The 18,123-nt window shown below is 38.9% G+C and overlaps 1 protein-coding gene across 1 annotated transcript in view; it reads left to right on the top strand.

Moving 5' to 3' along the window:
• Nucleotides 1-17,326, top strand: part of sv2ca (synaptic vesicle glycoprotein 2Ca) — a 316,083-nt gene extending 298,757 nt beyond the window's left edge. Inside the window, exon 13 of the mRNA XM_039758413.1 lies at nt 8,863-17,326. Coding sequence (XP_039614347.1) covers nt 8,863-9,046 — 184 coding nt within the window. The 3' untranslated portion in view covers nt 9,047-17,326. The remainder of the gene's footprint in view (nt 1-8,862) is intronic.
• Nucleotides 17,327-18,123: the final 797 nt, after the last annotated feature.

Raw genomic sequence — 18,123 nt, 5'->3', positions numbered from 1 at the left:
ACATGAATATGTTAATATTTTTGATATTTAATTATTTAATGTTGGCCCTACCCTCTAAGAGTCACTCTCAGAAGATTAAAACTGACCAATGTCAAACAGAAGCATGTGGGGTATTGTTTTAGACTATTTAAAGGCCAGTGATTATGAATATAAGGTTATGTTTGCATTTTTGAGCCTTTGCTAGGGAGCTAGCCCTCTTTGGACTTCTGTCAAAGCGTGAGAAATGGCAAATTTCTTTAATTAATTTATTTATTTAAATTTCTTTTATTTTTATTTACCTTTTTTTATTTTTTTATATCAAGAATACTTGGACTTTAAACTTCATGATTAAATCATTACATTTCTTATGAACACCACAAGTAAAGACCGCATACACTAATTCTGACTTTTTATATGGTATAGTGTTTAGTGTGATATGGTACCTCCAGAGTTTTTCTATGCCCCACGTGAACTGGACATACCAGTACATTTGTTTCAGAATTGTTCCTTTTTTATTTCTACGATACCTTGAACAGACAGCAATTGACGAAAGAAGGCAAACCGACACATTCTCTACACAACAGTCATTTTCTCATTGTGTGACTCTCTCCTTCATTTTCAAGCATTTCAACATTACGCTGCCTTCTCTGTCAACTTTGTCTCACCACTCACTTTTTGCCACAGCTCTTTGGCAACTTTAGATTTTAGGGTCACATGGCTGAGGTGAGTCACAGTTAAATGTTATCCTCCCCTAAAGCCCCAATCACATTTCACCACTTTTACAGCAATTTTCAGTCATAGATTATATTTATAGGATCTTAGTGAGTTTGAGGCAGTCATAAAGCATGTTAGTCGTGACTATTAGTCAAGTAGGTTGACATTCTCAGCATCTCAAGCAGACCAGTGTGTGATTTGTCCCTACAAAAACAAGGTGTCCTTTTTCATTTATTTGCGTAAGTTCTCATTTATTTGAATGAATTCTATTACCCCCGAATAATATGGTAATGATATATTAATAAAATGAATGCATGTTTGACAACAGAATATTTAAAGACAATCCCTTTATTAGAGTGAGAAAATTCTCTTTTATTTGTAACTTTATAATGTCTGGAGTAACCTCTTGGACAGATTCCCGCTCTTGACAATCCTATTCATTTTATATCCACCTGGCCTCATGACTTTGGCCGGTACCCTAGTACATCGCGAGTCCTTCCTGGGCTTGTCTGGGCTGATGCACCTCCAGTCTCTTCCCAAAAAGGAAAACAAAGTTATTCTGATCCTGCCACGCCAAAATTGAAAAAAAGTGATGTAAGCCTCAACAAGCCAAAGGCAGATTTGCTCTCACTACAGGTCTGTAACAAGGGAACAGGCCTCACCACCTCTGATAGTCTAATACCTAAATCTAAAGGCAGGCGTAAGACCTACAAAGGCCCAAATATGGGGCAAATGCTTTTAAAGATTAAATATCAGAAATGTTCAAAGACTTGGAGAGGAAAACTGGTAAAACCTCTGGTCCAAAGACAGTACTCTCCTAAAGGTAAGCTGGTAGGGAGACTTTTTAGCAAACTGGGAGACGCACATAAAGACAGCAAAAAGGGTCAAAGCTGGGATATCAAAAATAGCAGTCAAGCCAAAGTGTGAGACAAATAGTAGTCAAACGGTACAATCAAATTAGTCAAACGGTACAATCAAAGAAGTCAAAAGTGAAGGAAGTTTGCAAGGAGAATATTAAAAAAAAAAAATGTTGAATGTTTTTTGGTATCCACAGATTATATAAAGAAGAGAATCCTCAACTGACCTTTTATCACTTCATGCTGATTATAAACAGGTCACGACCTCTGAGGCCATGCCCCCAGAAAAACGAAATGTGGACCTAATGACAGGTATTCAAAATGACAGCGACTGAGGCACCAAAATGTCATCCAGCAAAAATTGAGCAAATAATGATAGGATTGAAATCCATTTTCAAGTACAAGCGAGAGCCATTGACTATCCAAATGAGTCAAAAGAACAAGAAAAGCAAACCATAACAAATACAAAGTTTCATTCAATATTATTTATTAACAAATATTTGAAGAAGGATTGCACAACACACAAGGGCAGAAGCAAATTTTGGTTTGCATATAAGTGAACAAATTCAAAATCAACATCTTGAAATGAGAGCAGCAATTAAAATCAGCAAATCCAAGAATCAATAACTAAATGTAAGGAAACAGTCTCAATGCTAGCAGTGTTAACAACTGCTTCTCCTAAAACACCAATTGGTCAATTCTTCAGATGTTGTGTCAGGTGGCCCCCAGCCCTTAGGCTCAAAATACAGACACTACGAGGTGTGATCAAAAAATATGGTGAATGTTTTAAAAAAGAAATGTTTATTGCAGTAAAAGATTTACAACTACTAGTCACCCTCAAAATATTCTCCTCCACTTCGAATGCACTTATCCCAACGCTCCTGCCACTTTGCGAAGTAGTTCTGGAAGTTTTCTTTCGAGAGTGTCCTTAGTTGGGCTGTCGTGGCTGCCTGGATATCCTCAATAGATTGAAATTGTTTGCCTTTCGTGTTCACTTTCAATTTAGGGAACAGCCAGAAGTCGCACGGTGCCAGATCCTGCAAATAAGGTTGATTGCAGACACAGCGTAATGTTTTATTCAACAGAAATTGTCGTACTAGAAGGGATGTGTGACAAGGAGTGTTGTCATGATGAAGAATGTAACCATTACAACATTTTCCTCGGTTATTGATGTTGAAGGATGTCTTGATCTTTTCAAGTATTCAGCTGAGTCAGATTCATAATGAAATCGATCAAACCACTTGTAAACAGTCTTAATTGTCGGTGCAGTGTCACCATAAACCGATTTTAACATCTCATGGGTTTCCTGAGCTTTTCGCAACTTGAAACAAAATTTCATGTTAATGCGTTGCTCGATATTCATTATTAACGACAAACTTGAAAAACACACTTGAACTCAATAGTGGCTCACAAACGACTGACAGTATCAAAGAAGTTGAAACTTGTCACAAACTAGGCTCTAGGATGAACATGTCAGAACCTGCTTTGAATTGTTTTGCATTGCTCTTGGATGGTGCTCTGCATCAACATTCATCATATTTTTTGATCACACCTCTTACAAGTAGCCTAACTTAAGCAGCTAGATACCATAAAGGGAACATTACTCACAAACACAAAATTGTCAATACATAAAATAATATTAATCAAGTCATACAACAAAAGAAAGCCAAGACAAAATCAATAATATGTTCAAATAATATATTAAAAAAGCAACAAATGAGTTAAATTAACAGAAAAAAACTCTTGAGCCAGAGGTAAAATCTGAGTGAACTAAGACACCAACGGGCATCTTGAGTTCATATTCATAATATTTGTTGTTTCCTCCTGGGCTGTCAAAATGGTTTGTAAAGGGAAGTGGAGTGAACCTTGGCACAGTTTTCACTTAGGTTTACAGTTTTATGATCCTGAAATCTCACAAGGCCAGATATGATTCTTGAAAGAGAATACAATACAATACAATACAACACAGTTTATTTTTGTATAGCCCAAAATCACACAAGAAGTGCCGCAATGGGCTTTAACAGGCCCTGCCTCTTGACAGCCCCCCAGCCTTGACTCTCTTAGAAGACAAGGAAAAACTCCCAAAAAACCTTGTAGGGAAAATGGAAGAAACCTTGGGAAAGGCAGTTCGAAGAGAGATCTGTTTCCAGGTAGGTTGGGCGTGCAGTGGGTGTCAAAAGAAGGGGGTCAATACAACACAATACACAGAACAGAATAAATCCTTAATACAGCATAATAATACAAATTTTAGAAGTACGGAGCAGAATTTAACAGTAGATGATATCACATAATAAGATTTGGATATTTTTAGAGTCCTGGAGACCTCATCCATCAAGCTGAAACGTTGCTCCGATGAAAGGACCCCTCTTTCCCATGATTCCTGTGATCCTCCATCAGGGATGACTTTACCATAGGCAGGCAAACAACTTGGCAGGTGGGCCGTGGCACCAAGTGCCACATTTGGGTACCGAGAACAGAAACAGAATAGGTGAGGGTTAGTATTCAATTCTAACTATCATGTTACTTATGTTTTAGTGCTAATGACTAACAACAGAGATGCAGTCTGTACAGTTAATCAGCAGCTCTAGTCAGGATATGCTAAACTGAAGTAGTGAGTCTTCAGCCAGGATAAAAAAGCTGAGACTGAAGGGGCATCTCTTATAGAAGCAGGCAGACCATTCCACAGTTTAGGGGCCCTGTAACTAAAAGCTCGACCTCCCACTGTTATTTTATTAATCCTTGGAATCCTAAGCAGACCGGCATCTTGAGATCTTAATGTGCTCAGGTTTGTAAGTCATGATAAGTTCAGACAAGTAAGCCGGACCTTGGCCATTTAATGCTTTATATGTTAAAAGGAGGATTTTGAAATCAGCCCTAAACTTAACCGGGAGCCAGTGTAAAGATTTAAGAACTGGAGTTATGTGTTCATATTTTCTTGTTCTTGTAATAATTCTTGCAGTAGCATTTTGGATTAACTGGAGGCTGTATAGAGAACAGTTTGAACAGCCAGTGAACACCGCATTGCAGTAGTCAATTATACTAGAAATAAATGTATGAATTAATTTCTCTGAATCCTGTTTATTTAGAAAGCGCCTTAATTTCCTAACATTTTTAAGATGGAAGAAACATGTTTTGGACAACTTTGTAAAATGTGCTTTAAATGACATGCTAGAATCAAAGATAACTCCTAGATTGCGGGCTGATTCAGTAAAATTAATTGGGATTCCATTGCTGTGATCAGCGTCATTCCCTCCAACAATTAACATCTCTGTTTTATCTGTATTTAAAGACAAGTAGTTCTCATTCATCCATTCCTTTAATTCACTAACACAACTAATTAAAGACAACATCGGAGAAACTTCATTTGATTTAAATGAAAGGTATAACTGGGTGTCATCTGCATACGAGTGAAAATTAACATTGTGTTTCCTAATGAGAGATCCTAGTGGAAGCATGGAATACACATCTGAGGACAACTCTCTATGCAGTTTATAGTAAATAACAGTGAATTCTGCCACTGTAAAGACTCTGCCCACAGGGTTTCTTCCTAAAAACCAAACCCAGATTTCCTCCAGTCCATGCACTTTAAAAGGTTCGAGGTTGCAGTGTCCCATTTCAACACATGCATTAGACAAATATGTAAAATAAGTATTGAAAGACAGGGAGACGGAAGAATACAATAGAAAGAAGACACTAAGAACTGTCATCAATTCAAGAGCTCAGTACCAGAAAGTTAATGATTAATTTCTATATATCTTGCTGTCATTATGATTATTGCAATTCTACAAGGTGTAATAATAGAAATTGTTTAAAGATCAGTGTGGTATGTATGTATTGTGACACGTAAGTCACTGCCTTGCACCTGAAAGACAAGGCTACGTCCATGGGCTTCAGGAAAACCAGCTTTATTCAATTCAAAACAGGAACAGCAAGGGTATTTATTGAAACGGGAGCTACCACTTCAATACACACAGACACAGCAAACAAGCAGTGACATTATCGGTTGTCCTGCCTTGGCTCTGTTTTTCAATTTAGGAATAGATAGTCCTCCCCATCAGGTTGGTCCAGCGGCTATGGAAAAAGTGGGTCAGGTCGGTGTCCTGATTAAAGTACTCCCTGCATTAACCCTCGGCTGACAGACTTGTTACTTGACCCGGAAGTGCTTCTGTCCTTCCGTCCATGTGACCCATCAGCACTTCTGAGTCAGATGGAGAATTTCTTCTTTCTTCAGCCTGGAAGTACTTCTGTGCTTCCATCCCCGTGACTTTGAAGTACTTTTGGGCTATGTAAACAGTAGGGAATCCTCAGTCACCCTGCAGTGTCTCCTGGCGGCACCCATGGTACCCAGCAGGGCTGTGTTGCCAATCTCCAAGTCCCATAGTCCAGGGAAGCTGCCATCTATCATCCTGAGGTAGGAAATGTCCTTGATATGCTGCCTTCCCCCATCCTTCCGTTACAACAGCAGCAATTATTCTGCCAGTACACGCACCACACGTTAGCTATTAGGTGGTGAAGGGGGAGAGAGAGAACCAATTAGAGACAGGGAATCATGAGGGTGTCAGAATCGAAGAGGCTGTAATAGGCAATTTTGCTAGGACATCGGGATAAACCCTACTGTTTTCGAAAGATGCTTAAGGATCATTAATGACTACAGAGAGTCAGGACCTCGATTTTACATGTCATCCAAAGGATGGCACCATTTTTACAGCACGGTGTCCCCTTTACTGCTCTTGTGCATTGGGATCCACACACAGACCATAGAGTAAATGGCCTCACCAACACCTCTTCCAGCAACCATAGCTGTTCCTAGATGGTCTTTCATCTAAGAACTGGGCAGGCCTGAGCTTCAGGTGGATGACCTGTTCTGAAGCGCAGGTGGTATTGTTGATGACAGACCCAAACTGGTAAGCTATGTTTGCAATTTCCAGTTAGACAGTAAAGTTAATTTATTTTAGTTATTGGTTTAGACATGCAGTGAGTCATTGGGTTCTGTGCAGCCTCGTTCATGTTTCAGCTGGAGTCATGTCAGTGTCACTAGGCACATTTATTGTTTTTGTTTACTGAGGACAGAAAATGACATCTCCTTTGGTTCTTCTTTAACAACTCACTTAACGGTGGTTCTTTTCACTTCCTTTTAGAACATTAGAACACTCCAGACGAGAACAGTCCATTCAGCCCAACAAAGCTCGCCAGTCCTATCCACTTATTTCTTCCAAAAAAGCATCAAGTCGAGTTTTGAAAGTCCCTAACGTCTTACTGTCTACCACACTACTTGGTAGCTTAGTTTTAACTGGGTGTAATGACACACAATTTAGTTCATCCATCTATCCATCCATTAACTTAATCCACCTATCCAGGACAGGATCATGGTGCCGTGCAATCCATCCCAACGATCATTGGGAGGAAAGCAGAAAGAGTAACATTTGTACAGGATGCCGGTCACACCATTTACTTCAAACTCATATTTTACAGTTCATCTTTTCATAGATGTAGATACCATTTCTTTCAACCTACCACTGACTGCGACAACATCATCGTAACTGAGGGCGAGAGACACAACATACAGCCGGTGGCAGTGCTTTGTTCAATTGTACTTCCACCTTAGTGATGTCTTTGAATGCCAGAGTGTAATCTGGTTTTACAAAACCTTTTTTCCTTCGCAACAAACTATGGTTATTTTTATCACATGTAAAGTGTTCTCCACACACAAGACACACATTTATATATGAGCATAAGAAATTTGACAAACGAGTCCATCAAGCTCATTTGTTCAGCTAAAAGCTGCGCTGTCCCAATATCTCATCCAGATTTTTCTTAAAGGTTGTCATAGGTTTCACCTTCAACTGCATGTCTCGGTAGTTTTTGTTCCAGAGTCCCACAACTCTTTGAGTAAAGCGTATCCTGACTTCAGTCCTAAATACACTTCACCTTAATTTGCCGTCGAGTATGTGATTCAGCCTTTAGCTGAAAGAATGTTGCTGGATCTACTTTATCAATGCCTTTGAGGATTTTAAACACCTGGATTAGTTCTCCATGCAGTCTCCTCTGCTCGAGACTAAACAGGTTTAGTTCTCTGAGTCTGTCTTAGTAGGACATGTCCTTAAGTCCTGGGATGCACTTGGATGCTCTCTTCTGCGCAGCTTCAAGTGCTGCTATGTCTTCTTCCTTGTACCGTGGTGACCTGAACTTCACACAACACTTCAGATGCAGTCTCAATAGCGCGTTATATAGTTTGAGCATAATGTGCCTTGACTTAAATTCAGCAGTATTTATGATATAACCTGACATTTTATTTGCCTTTGTAATTGCTTCAGTTGATGTCTCCCATCTTGTATTTATAATTGATGTTCCTTTTTTTTGAGCACTTTGCACTTTTCTACATTAAATTGCATTTTTTTTTGTTCTTTATTTCGCCTTATGCAATTTCTTGTATTAGGAATTTGTTAGTTTTTGCATACCCCTTGGGGTCAGAGCACAGGGTCAGCCATTGAACAGCACCCCCGGAGCAATTGAAGGTGAAGGGCCTTGCTCAAGGGCCCAGCAGAGTAGGATCTCTTTCGGCAGTGACAGGGATTCGAACCAGCAACCTTCAGGATACCAGCACAGATCCTTAGCCTCATTTTCCAGGTGTTTGTCCAGTCCACTTTTTGCTGCCTCTTTTTGCCTATATTTGAAAGGGAGCTTTTCAGAAGACTTTTGACCCAAGCAAGCTTCCTCCATCATAAGCACTGGCTTTTGCTGACTGTCAGATCAGGTTAACAAGTGGATCATCAGTCTTAGCTGTTTAAATCTCCGCCCCTACTCTGAGCTCCACCTCCATGAAGTGTTGGATTGGTGTAAAATTTTCCAGCTGAGTGAATCAGCTAAATGTTCCCACCCACTTTTAAGCGAAAGTGATTCATGGTTGTCTAATGACTCTGCTAATGCAACCAGAAGGATTATTGTGAAAAAAAACACAGCATGATGCCTGTCAGTGAAAGTGGCATCACGTGTATAATTATGTCATTTGGTGGGTAAAATTCACTGCTTAATTCATATATTGAACTGCCTCATTGAATTATTTTTCATGTAAAAATTGTTTAAAAATTCCCACATTTTGGCAAGTAGTAAAGTGTTTTTCCACTATTTTTAAAACCTGCCAAGGTCAAAATGTGGCACATCTCTTTGGGTTAGTCTCCAGCTCCCTGTGACCTTTTCTTGGACTAAGTGGATTAAATAAAAGGAATGACTGAGTAAACTAGCTAATTAATTAATGTCTCTCATTTGACAATTTCTTGATGCTTCACTAACACTGTCTGTTTTACTATTTTAGGGCAACTGGATTTGGGTTCCTGAACGCCCTGTGTAAACTGGCAGCAGTCCTGGGAAATCTCATATTTGGTTCCTTAGTAGGAATCACCAAAGCCATTCCCATCCTGCTGGCGTCCACAGTTTTAGTATGTGGAGGTCTCGTTGGGCTCAGACTGCCTGACACAAGGAGCAACGTTCTCATGTAAATGGACAAAGCCATCGACAGTCCTGCTTCTGGGTGCCTCATTACGGTACAGACAAGATGCAAAAGGTTTAGCTCCTGAGTGGTAAATGAATCAATCAGTGCGTTAAAATGCCCACAAACATAATGCTATGCTTTATACTTTTGTCCATTTTGTATTTTACATTCTGTTCAACTGGCTGTTGTGGGATCAGAAAAAGAAATAAAAATAAGCAATACATATAAAAGATGAGACATTGTTCAGTTATGGCCACCAGCTTTGTCTTCCACCTCTGTACACTTCCATTACTGTCCAGCAATGCTCCCCAACAGTGGACGGGCCTTGAGCTGATAAAGGATTGTCTTATTTTTAGTGTCTGGTAAATAAGATGACCTCAGTGATTCATAAGTGAGACTTAGTAATGCATGATAATACTCCAACAGTAGGTGAGAGGTTTGCATCCTCTTTCCTGACCATCACATTTTCTTTGCAGTCATTTGCAAAAGATCGATTACTATTGGTGTGAAAACGCCTTTCAAGAAAGGGATGTCAACAATGAAATGTTCACAGTTGTCATCCTTCGGTGGCAGTATAACATTTCAGTGATATCTAAGGGAGATTTTTATTTAAAACATTTATGTAGGGCAAAGCACATTCAAACATGTATGCTTTATTTATAATTAAGAGATATTTTGATTTTTTGCAACTAGACTTATTATATTTTGTAAATTAGCTCAATTGTGCCAAACATGGGTTCTGTCGATCTGCAGAACTTCAGTTACGTGGAACCTAAACCTATTGTATCTAAATTACAGTTAATGGAAAAGGCCGTGATACACAGAATATCCAACGGGTGCAATTGCATTACCATGTAAAATAATGTACATTTTTTTAAATTACTGCCATCTTACTTTTTGTGTTCTTCTTTTATTTATAATTCTTCACATGCTATGCCTTGACAAGTTGACATTTTTCCCACAGGCTAAACCATTTTTGGAAACACAAGTATTTTTTCTTCTTTTGTGTTACTTAATTTGAGTTACTTGTTCGTGTGGGTATCGAATGCCCAGTAGGTGGCAGTGCCAATTTCACAAGGTCACTCTTACAATAGTTAAGAAATCCTTTGCGAAAACATAATGGCCTTTTATTAATTCAGTGCCTCTCCTTTAAATTATTGCCAGAGTAGATGATGTAGTGCATCACGTAGTTACAGTCGCCAAGAAAGGCTGTTTTAAAATGAAGTAATAGCTTTCTGGGTATTATCTGCACCCTACAGTGCATCTCTCAAGCAGTGCCAAATCCACTATTATCATGAATGTATATATGTGTATTCCCAACCTCACTATGTATATAGTGTCAGATTTCAAATATACAGTAATGATGCTGCACATTAACTTAACTAAAAGCAAACTGCATCTCTTGCTTATTAGCACTACAGCTGCACTTGTGTCCGAGGCAACTAACACAACAAAATCGACATTTTTAGCACTAAAGGAGTTCATTGCCAATGTACAAATGAATCACTGATTAGGCAAAATGATGAGAAGTGCACTGGTTCTTGGAGTAGTGGGCAGGTCAGAGTATAAAGATGACATAATGGAAGAGCGTCCGTTGACAAATCATTGGGTGCCACACAGTTTCCGCTTATCTGCTTTGATACCTGAACCCAGGATGTGTGGCTATGTAGGTTTTTGCCTTCTTAATAAAAAAAACTGCTCTTGCTTGCATTACCTAATGAGACCCACTCGAAGCCTTTATGTGTTTTAAATTTTGTGCACCTTCTTGTACCTTTTTGTCCTCACTGCTAATCTTTATGCATTCTTGTACGTCGACAATATTCCATTTATGTCAGAATTCTCCCGAGTGTGCGTCTGTTACTCCTGTATCTGTAGCTACTGCCGCACTTTCATTGCCAAGATTCCAAAAACTGAGCCCTTGTTGTTGGCTATAAATAACTTTAGTTTACCTCAATTTTCAAGTTTCAAATTTTATATATTGCTACACGTATTGAATTTTTGTGTGTGGCTGTGGTTCTACTGAATTACAAATCTAAGTGACTGATGAAACATTGCTCCACCTCAATGAAATTCAAATAAGCTTGTTGGATTTTTGGAGTGCTTACGTCAGTGTTTCAGTTTGGGTGTGATTATAACCACACCTGTTCTAAGATTGTTTAGGGATGTTGTCCTGTTTAGTCCGTTCACATTCCACAATCCCTTTGTCACACTGTATTCTTTTCAGTCAAGAAGTAATAAGTAAGCGCAGAGATTCTAGATCTCAGAGTATTTGAAATTGAACATTTGTGTATCATTTTAGTTTTTTTTCCTTGAAAATACAAGACAGTATAGATAGATTCACACAATAAAGGACATAAGATAGGCACAGTTATTAGCCATGGCGTTGGAGAATGTTGTTAATTAGCACATGTAAGAATTTCAGTGTACTCTTTACATATGAAAAGCACCCTATAAACCCATAAAAATGAAAACACACAAGAAATTCACATCATCTGATGTATATACTGACTGAAAAAGTGCAAATGGTAAAATTTTATGAGTGAATACCAGGAGAAAAATCTAAACAAGTTTGAAAACAAAAGACACAAAGGGAGTCAACAACATCAGACTGCTAATCAAAAATCAAACCAAAACTTCAGAGCTAAATTACAAATGCTAGGAATTACAAAAAAAGGGTTGCAAGAATCATTCAAGTTTATCCAATCTCAGATAAATTATTAGGTGACCTTTATAGTTACAGTCGCAAAGTAGGAATTTGCTGGACTGTCATGATCAGGAGCTGATTTTGGGGTCTTGTGGCTTTTTTCCTGTGCTGTGGACCATTTTGCTCGCTCCAGCTCTCTGCAACCCTGAATTAGATTACATTTATTTCCATACATCCATTCATTTCTATCCATTTTCTGCTGCTTATTTGGACCATTTTCGCCACCACCTCCTCCAGCTCCTCTAGGAAAATACCGGGGCATTTCCAGGATGGCCGAGAAATTTAATCTCTCCAGTGTGTCTTAAGTCTGCCCTGAGATCTCCTGAAAGAAGGCATCCTCCTCAAGAGGGCATCCAAAAGGCATCCTTTTCAGACTATTAATAATAATAATACAGTAATAATAATACATTTTATTTATATAGTGCTTTTCTCATGCTCATCACCTCAACTGGCAGAGGGCCAGTGGCTCTACTTCAAGCTGCTCCTAAATGTCCGCACTCCTCACCCTGTCTTTCAGGGTGAGCCCATACACCCTGCGAAGGAAGTTAAATTCTGCTTGTATTCACAATTTAGTTCTTTCAGTCACTACCTAAAGCTTATATCAGTACATGAGAGCAGGAGTGTTGATCAACTGGTAAATCAAGAGCTTTGCATTTTGGCTCAGCCCTCTCTTCACCACAACTGACCAATACAATGTCAGTATGACTGCAGATCATTGTTCCGAACCACCTGTCAATCCCACTCTCCCATCTCTCTGCACTCGTGAACAAGATCCCAAGATACTGAAACTCCTCCACCTGAGGCAGCACTTCACCACCAACCTGGAATGGACACTCCACCCTTTTCCAGCTGAGAACCATAACCTCAGACTTGGAGGTACTGAACCTCTACCCAGCTACTTCACACTCAGGTGCAAATCCCCACCAGTGTGCATCTTTGACACAGCCCCTTGAAGCCAGCAGGCCTACATCATCTGCAAAAAGCAGAGATGCAACCCTAAGGTCACCAAACTGGACATCTGTTACTTCTTAGATGTGTCTAGAAATTCTTTCAATAAAAACTATGAACTGAACTGATGACAGAGGGAAGCCTTGATGGAGTCCCGCTACCACTGGGAATGACTTATTGCCAGCAATGAGAACCATCTTTTTGCTCCCATTGTACAAGGACTGAATATCCTTAAATAGCAGGTCTGGTACCTCATACTCCCAAAGTAGTCCCCACAAGAGACCCTGATTATAATGAACAACAAGGGGACATCCTCCAGTGGGCCCACCACCTGCAGGAGTCATAAGGGTCCAGTGTGTTGTGATTCAGGTGGTGGTTAAATACAAGTGTCTAGCTAGACTGATCACCAGATACCAAACCTGATTTTAGGGAAATTGTGTATTTATTTAGCTTAATTTTATGGTAGGGTATAAATTAATGGATATGAGGGGTAGACAGTTTCACAGCATGTTTAATTTTGCTCATACATTTGTACATGGTATGAAACTCTACCTCACATTAAATGGCCAGAGAAACAGCAATGACAATCCAAATTAGAATTCCGATCTCATCGGGGTCTGCCTACATCTTGAATTTGACTTTTGCCCACATGCCGTTAGGGCCAAGCAAAGATCTGCAGATTTTTGTATGCTGTTTTCCGAAAAAGTTTCCCATTGAAAATCTCTACTACAGAAAATCTCTGATCTGTCACTGGATCCACCTGGCAAAGAGTAATGGATGCTTAGGGTTCTGTAAATGAGAGGGGCTAAAACAAATCTTGATAGAGCACAGTCAACGTGGAAATATTATTGCAGGTTAACATAGCAGAAGAAAAGTGGTTGTGTTGGCACAGGTAACATTGCTGCCTCATAGCTTTAAAGTTTAGAAACTGTCCCAGTCATGGTCTGTGTGGGGTCTGCAGTTTGCCCACATGCCCATGTGGGTGTTTTACTTGGCCCTCTGCCTCTCCTACCACCCCCCCAAAGAGGAGTAGGTGACTCCAAATTGGTTCCATGCACACAAGAATGGATTGATGCCCCATACAGACTTGCTTTCTCACCGGTGCCAAGTGCTGCCAAGATATTCAGCATGGCCACCAAGATGGTCTCACAATGAATGGTGTTAACTGTTACTTCTGAATTTGCCAGAACACCAATAAAGATTTTAATACAATAAATATAAAAGAAAGCATTGTTATTAAATTACGCAAAAGAATATCAGCTAAGGCTTTGAATACGTTTAAGAGAGCCAAGCTGAAAAAACTGAAGGCAGGGAGGAATCTCCACGGTAATGCCAGTCCATCAGTCAAAGTGTCAATGCCAGTCTCTGAGCAGTGCTGTATATCTTAACTGTGGGAGGAACATCATAGGACCTCATGAAGAATGTGTGTGAAACTCTGCGCTGAGTTTTGTCTAACACAAAAGGCTTGGAGGCAAATGTGTTTTTGAGCAATTATAGACTGACAGGATCTGACTTTTTTGGTATTCCTTTATTTGTTATGATTTAACACATTAAGAAAATATGTCACTGAGCGGGTCTCTGCAACAATACGCCAACTAAGCTTCTCAAATCATTGTTGCTGGTGTGGGTGTAGCAGAAGCAGGACAAGCTAGTCACTCCAGATCTCTCTGTCCCCAGCTACAGATTCCAACTCTTTTTGGACAATTCCCAAGCTTTCCCAAGCCAGAGATATAATCCATCCAGCACATCTGGGGTCTGCCAAGTGATTCCTACCCAATGGGACGTGCCCGGGGCATCTCCAGTGGGAGACAGCTTGGGGGACATCCTTACAACATGCCTAAATCTCCTCAAATGGCTCACCTCAAGTAGGCAGACCAGGAGTTCTAATCTGAGGCTGTCCCGAATCACTGACTGGCCCTGAGAAGAAACCTCACTTCTGCAACTAGACATTGCAATCTTATTCTTTGGTCATTACCCACAACTCATCATCATAGCTGAGGACAACAATGTAGATGGTAAATTAAGGACTTTGTCTTTAAACTCAGCTACGGCTTCACCACCACGATCCGGTGCAGTCCCTGCAGAAGCAGCTCCCTCCGCTCCAATTCACTTGTTGATCTTACGTTCGTTTCTTCCTTTATTTATGAACAAAATCCTTGAACTTCTTCCTCCTTTGCCTGGAGAGAGCAATCCACTGTTTTATGAGAGAGAACCATGATGCAAACCCTATAAATTTCAATTCACTCCCCAAAACTATGGTGATTGTGGTTTGTCTTGAAACATAAATGATACAAAAATAATACAGAAATACAATATTAGGTTATTTATGTCCTAATACCTTTTAAATGTACATAAGTCACAGAAATTGTGATTCAATTCAGGCTTTATTTAAAGATTTCATCTAGTTTCTCGGATTTACATTTCAATGTATCTTGTGTTATTGTGTTAGATTTACACCTCTTGGGATTCTGTACCAGTAGACAGTATATGATTTAGACAGAAATTCTGCTTCTTTAAGCCTACACAAAATTTAATCATTTTTGAAAAAGGAACAACATTCAGTTTACACAGACTGAACAGAGATGAGAAGTCCACGACTTCTGGCCAACTGACACTAGAGACGTTACGGTGAACGTAGAACAGAAGTAACACTCCTACATATCACCAATAGGAGGCATGGAGATAAAGGAGTCACCCAAAGCTAAATGAGTATTAGCTTAAACTTGAAAACAACACTTTGACTTTGTCCAATGAGATTTTCTCCATACTGCTTCTTCTCCCTTGACCTTCTAGCTTTTCACCTGGCTTGGTATGCTATAAATGATCAAGATGGTATCAAGAAATGTGGGGCAGTCACAGATCCTTTCAACATTTTTTCCACTGCTGTCATTTTTTTGTAATTTATGTCCACTAAATTGAGTCAGTAGAAATTGCAGTTTTGAAAGTTGATCTATCTGAAGTCGTCTTCAGAAATAGAACAAAAACTTTTTGACAAGGACAGTCCACTGAGCCCAACAAAGATTTAATAATCACATTGATTTGGGATTTGAAGGTACCCTAAAGTCCTGCTCTCCGCCATACTACTTGGTAACCTTATTCCATGTGTCTGTGGTTCTTTTCGTGAAGAAAAACTTGGTAACGTTTGTACAAAATTCACCCTTAACAAGTTTCCAACTGAGTCCCCGTGTTCTTGTTGGACTTATTAAAGCAAAACAGCCTGGATCCACAATACTAATTCATTCCATAGTTTTAAAAACTTCAATTGTGTAATGTCTGCAAGCAAACACTGCAAGAAATGAAATCTAATAACAGTAAAGTATTTTGTATCATGACATTAAATGTTGTTTTCCTTATTGTAAGGAATGCATAATACAAATACAAATACATAAAATTGTATTTATGATTAATTACCATAAATTAAGAAATCTTATCAAGCAAATTGTGTTTATCTTATTGGAGATAACCTCCTTGGACTTAGTGGCTTCTGAACAACACTGTCTGGCAGTTGATAGTCCACTACGACTCCTAAATCCTTCTCATACATTTCAGACCTCCCAATATGAATTAAAATCTAACATTTTTACTTTCTACATGTAACGCTTTACATTTACTGACATTAAATTTCAGTATCTGTCCAAGCCTGTATGCGGTCCAGGTCCATCTGTAATGATTCAACAGTTTCCAGATTATATGCCATTCCACATATTTTTGTATCATCTACAAATTAACCAGTTTGTTATATACTGTATATTCTTATACAAATCATTTACATATATATTAATACTAAACATGAACAGTCAAAGTTAAATTACGCGAATGTTAGAAGCTGGAAGTGACCTCCTTCCTATTTTTTAATTTCATTTTAGGGAGTATGCTGTGATGTTTGGGTATATTTCTAAAGGATGAAACTCAGATATGGACAGGAATTTAATGCCATCTTAAGATTATTTCTGTATCATAACTGCACACGTTCTCAGAATATGTTTTCATTTGTTAAACAACCTATTGGATATTCAACCCCTAAAACTACGCAAGCGAGCTATCTAATGTGCTTGATTTGTATCCTACGTTAGAGAGCCCCCTTAGGAGTGTATCTGTGTATCTGGTCAACTTACTCTTTTAGCGATTATCTTTGTACATTAAATTGGAGAATCGACTGCATCTTGGCAATGACAGTTCCATTTTCTCACTGCTCCTAACTTTGCAAATGGATTGTCGTCCATTTTATGAGCTAGCATGTGTGGACCTAATTTCTGTTTTTCTTGTCTTCTGCTTTAGCAAAGGGAACTAAAAGGAAAAGGTGAATGTATTGTTTTGGTAAAGGTCTAGTATCAGATTTCTCATGTTTCTTTTCAAACTTATTTTCTCAGTCTGTTCAGGTTTTAAGGATAAAAGGTGTGTATTATTTTCTAAATCTCTGAAAAGCAGTGTCTTTAGTGGTTAAAGGGCATGCAATGTGTGACATGACTGTATGTACAGTACAGAGCTATATCATATGTGAAAGTGTGTACAAAATTTATTTGCCAAATAAATATTGTTACTGTATTAAAAAAAAAAAAACAAAAGTGTATTGTAAATCATATGGAAGCAGATTTTTTCCCAAGGTATATAAAATAAAGAATTATGTTCACTATACTGAACCTGGCTCCTCTGTGATTTCTCACACTTAGCATCAAATATATTGTGAAGAGGGGTGCTGAACGCACCCCTAGAAGACATGGTCGCTGCTCAAAAACCCCCTCTTAAACGGTGACACAATGGGAAACAAATACAGTTTTTTACCTCCTCTTTGCTCGATTAGCTCTGCTGCTGCTGCTGCCACTGTGCCACATGATCTGCTTCTCGTGCAGCGCTTCGAAACATTTAAAATCCTATTGTCTTATTGCCTTGTCTCACTTCTCCCCCAGACATCCTCTGCTTTATGCTTTATTATGCTGTTACGAATAAAGTTTATGTTTCTTGAAAACCCTGAATGAATCTGTGCAAATGTGTAACCTAAGCATGACAATATCAATCGGTCAACACTTATATGGCGTCATTCACAGTATGCCCTACAATAAGGATTTTATAGACAAAGCAAAATTATAATAAAGTACCACATTAAAACCAATATGGAAAATTTAAATATAAACAAAAAAATCAGCACTGATATACAGTATACCAAGAGGAATGTGGACATATATGTTTGTCCTCTAAAGAGAATATTTGGTAAGCTTGCTTTTTTAACTCTGAGTTATTGTGTCCTGACAGTCAGATGTTGATCCAGCCATCTGTTTACTGAACCCACTTATCAAGTTTGAGAGTGTGGAAGATATCAGCATATTTATTAAAGAAAGAAACTTATCCTCTACTAGGACAAGTTTGATAAAATGTCTTTGAGATAGAAACCGGGCAGGAGGAAGCTTATCCATTATGTCTTTTATTTACCCCTC

Source organism: Polypterus senegalus, chromosome 7, assembly GCF_016835505.1.
Source record: "Polypterus senegalus isolate Bchr_013 chromosome 7, ASM1683550v1, whole genome shotgun sequence".
NCBI lineage: Eukaryota > Metazoa > Chordata > Cladistia > Polypteriformes > Polypteridae > Polypterus > Polypterus senegalus.
This window is presented reverse-complemented; position numbering and strand designations above follow the sequence as displayed.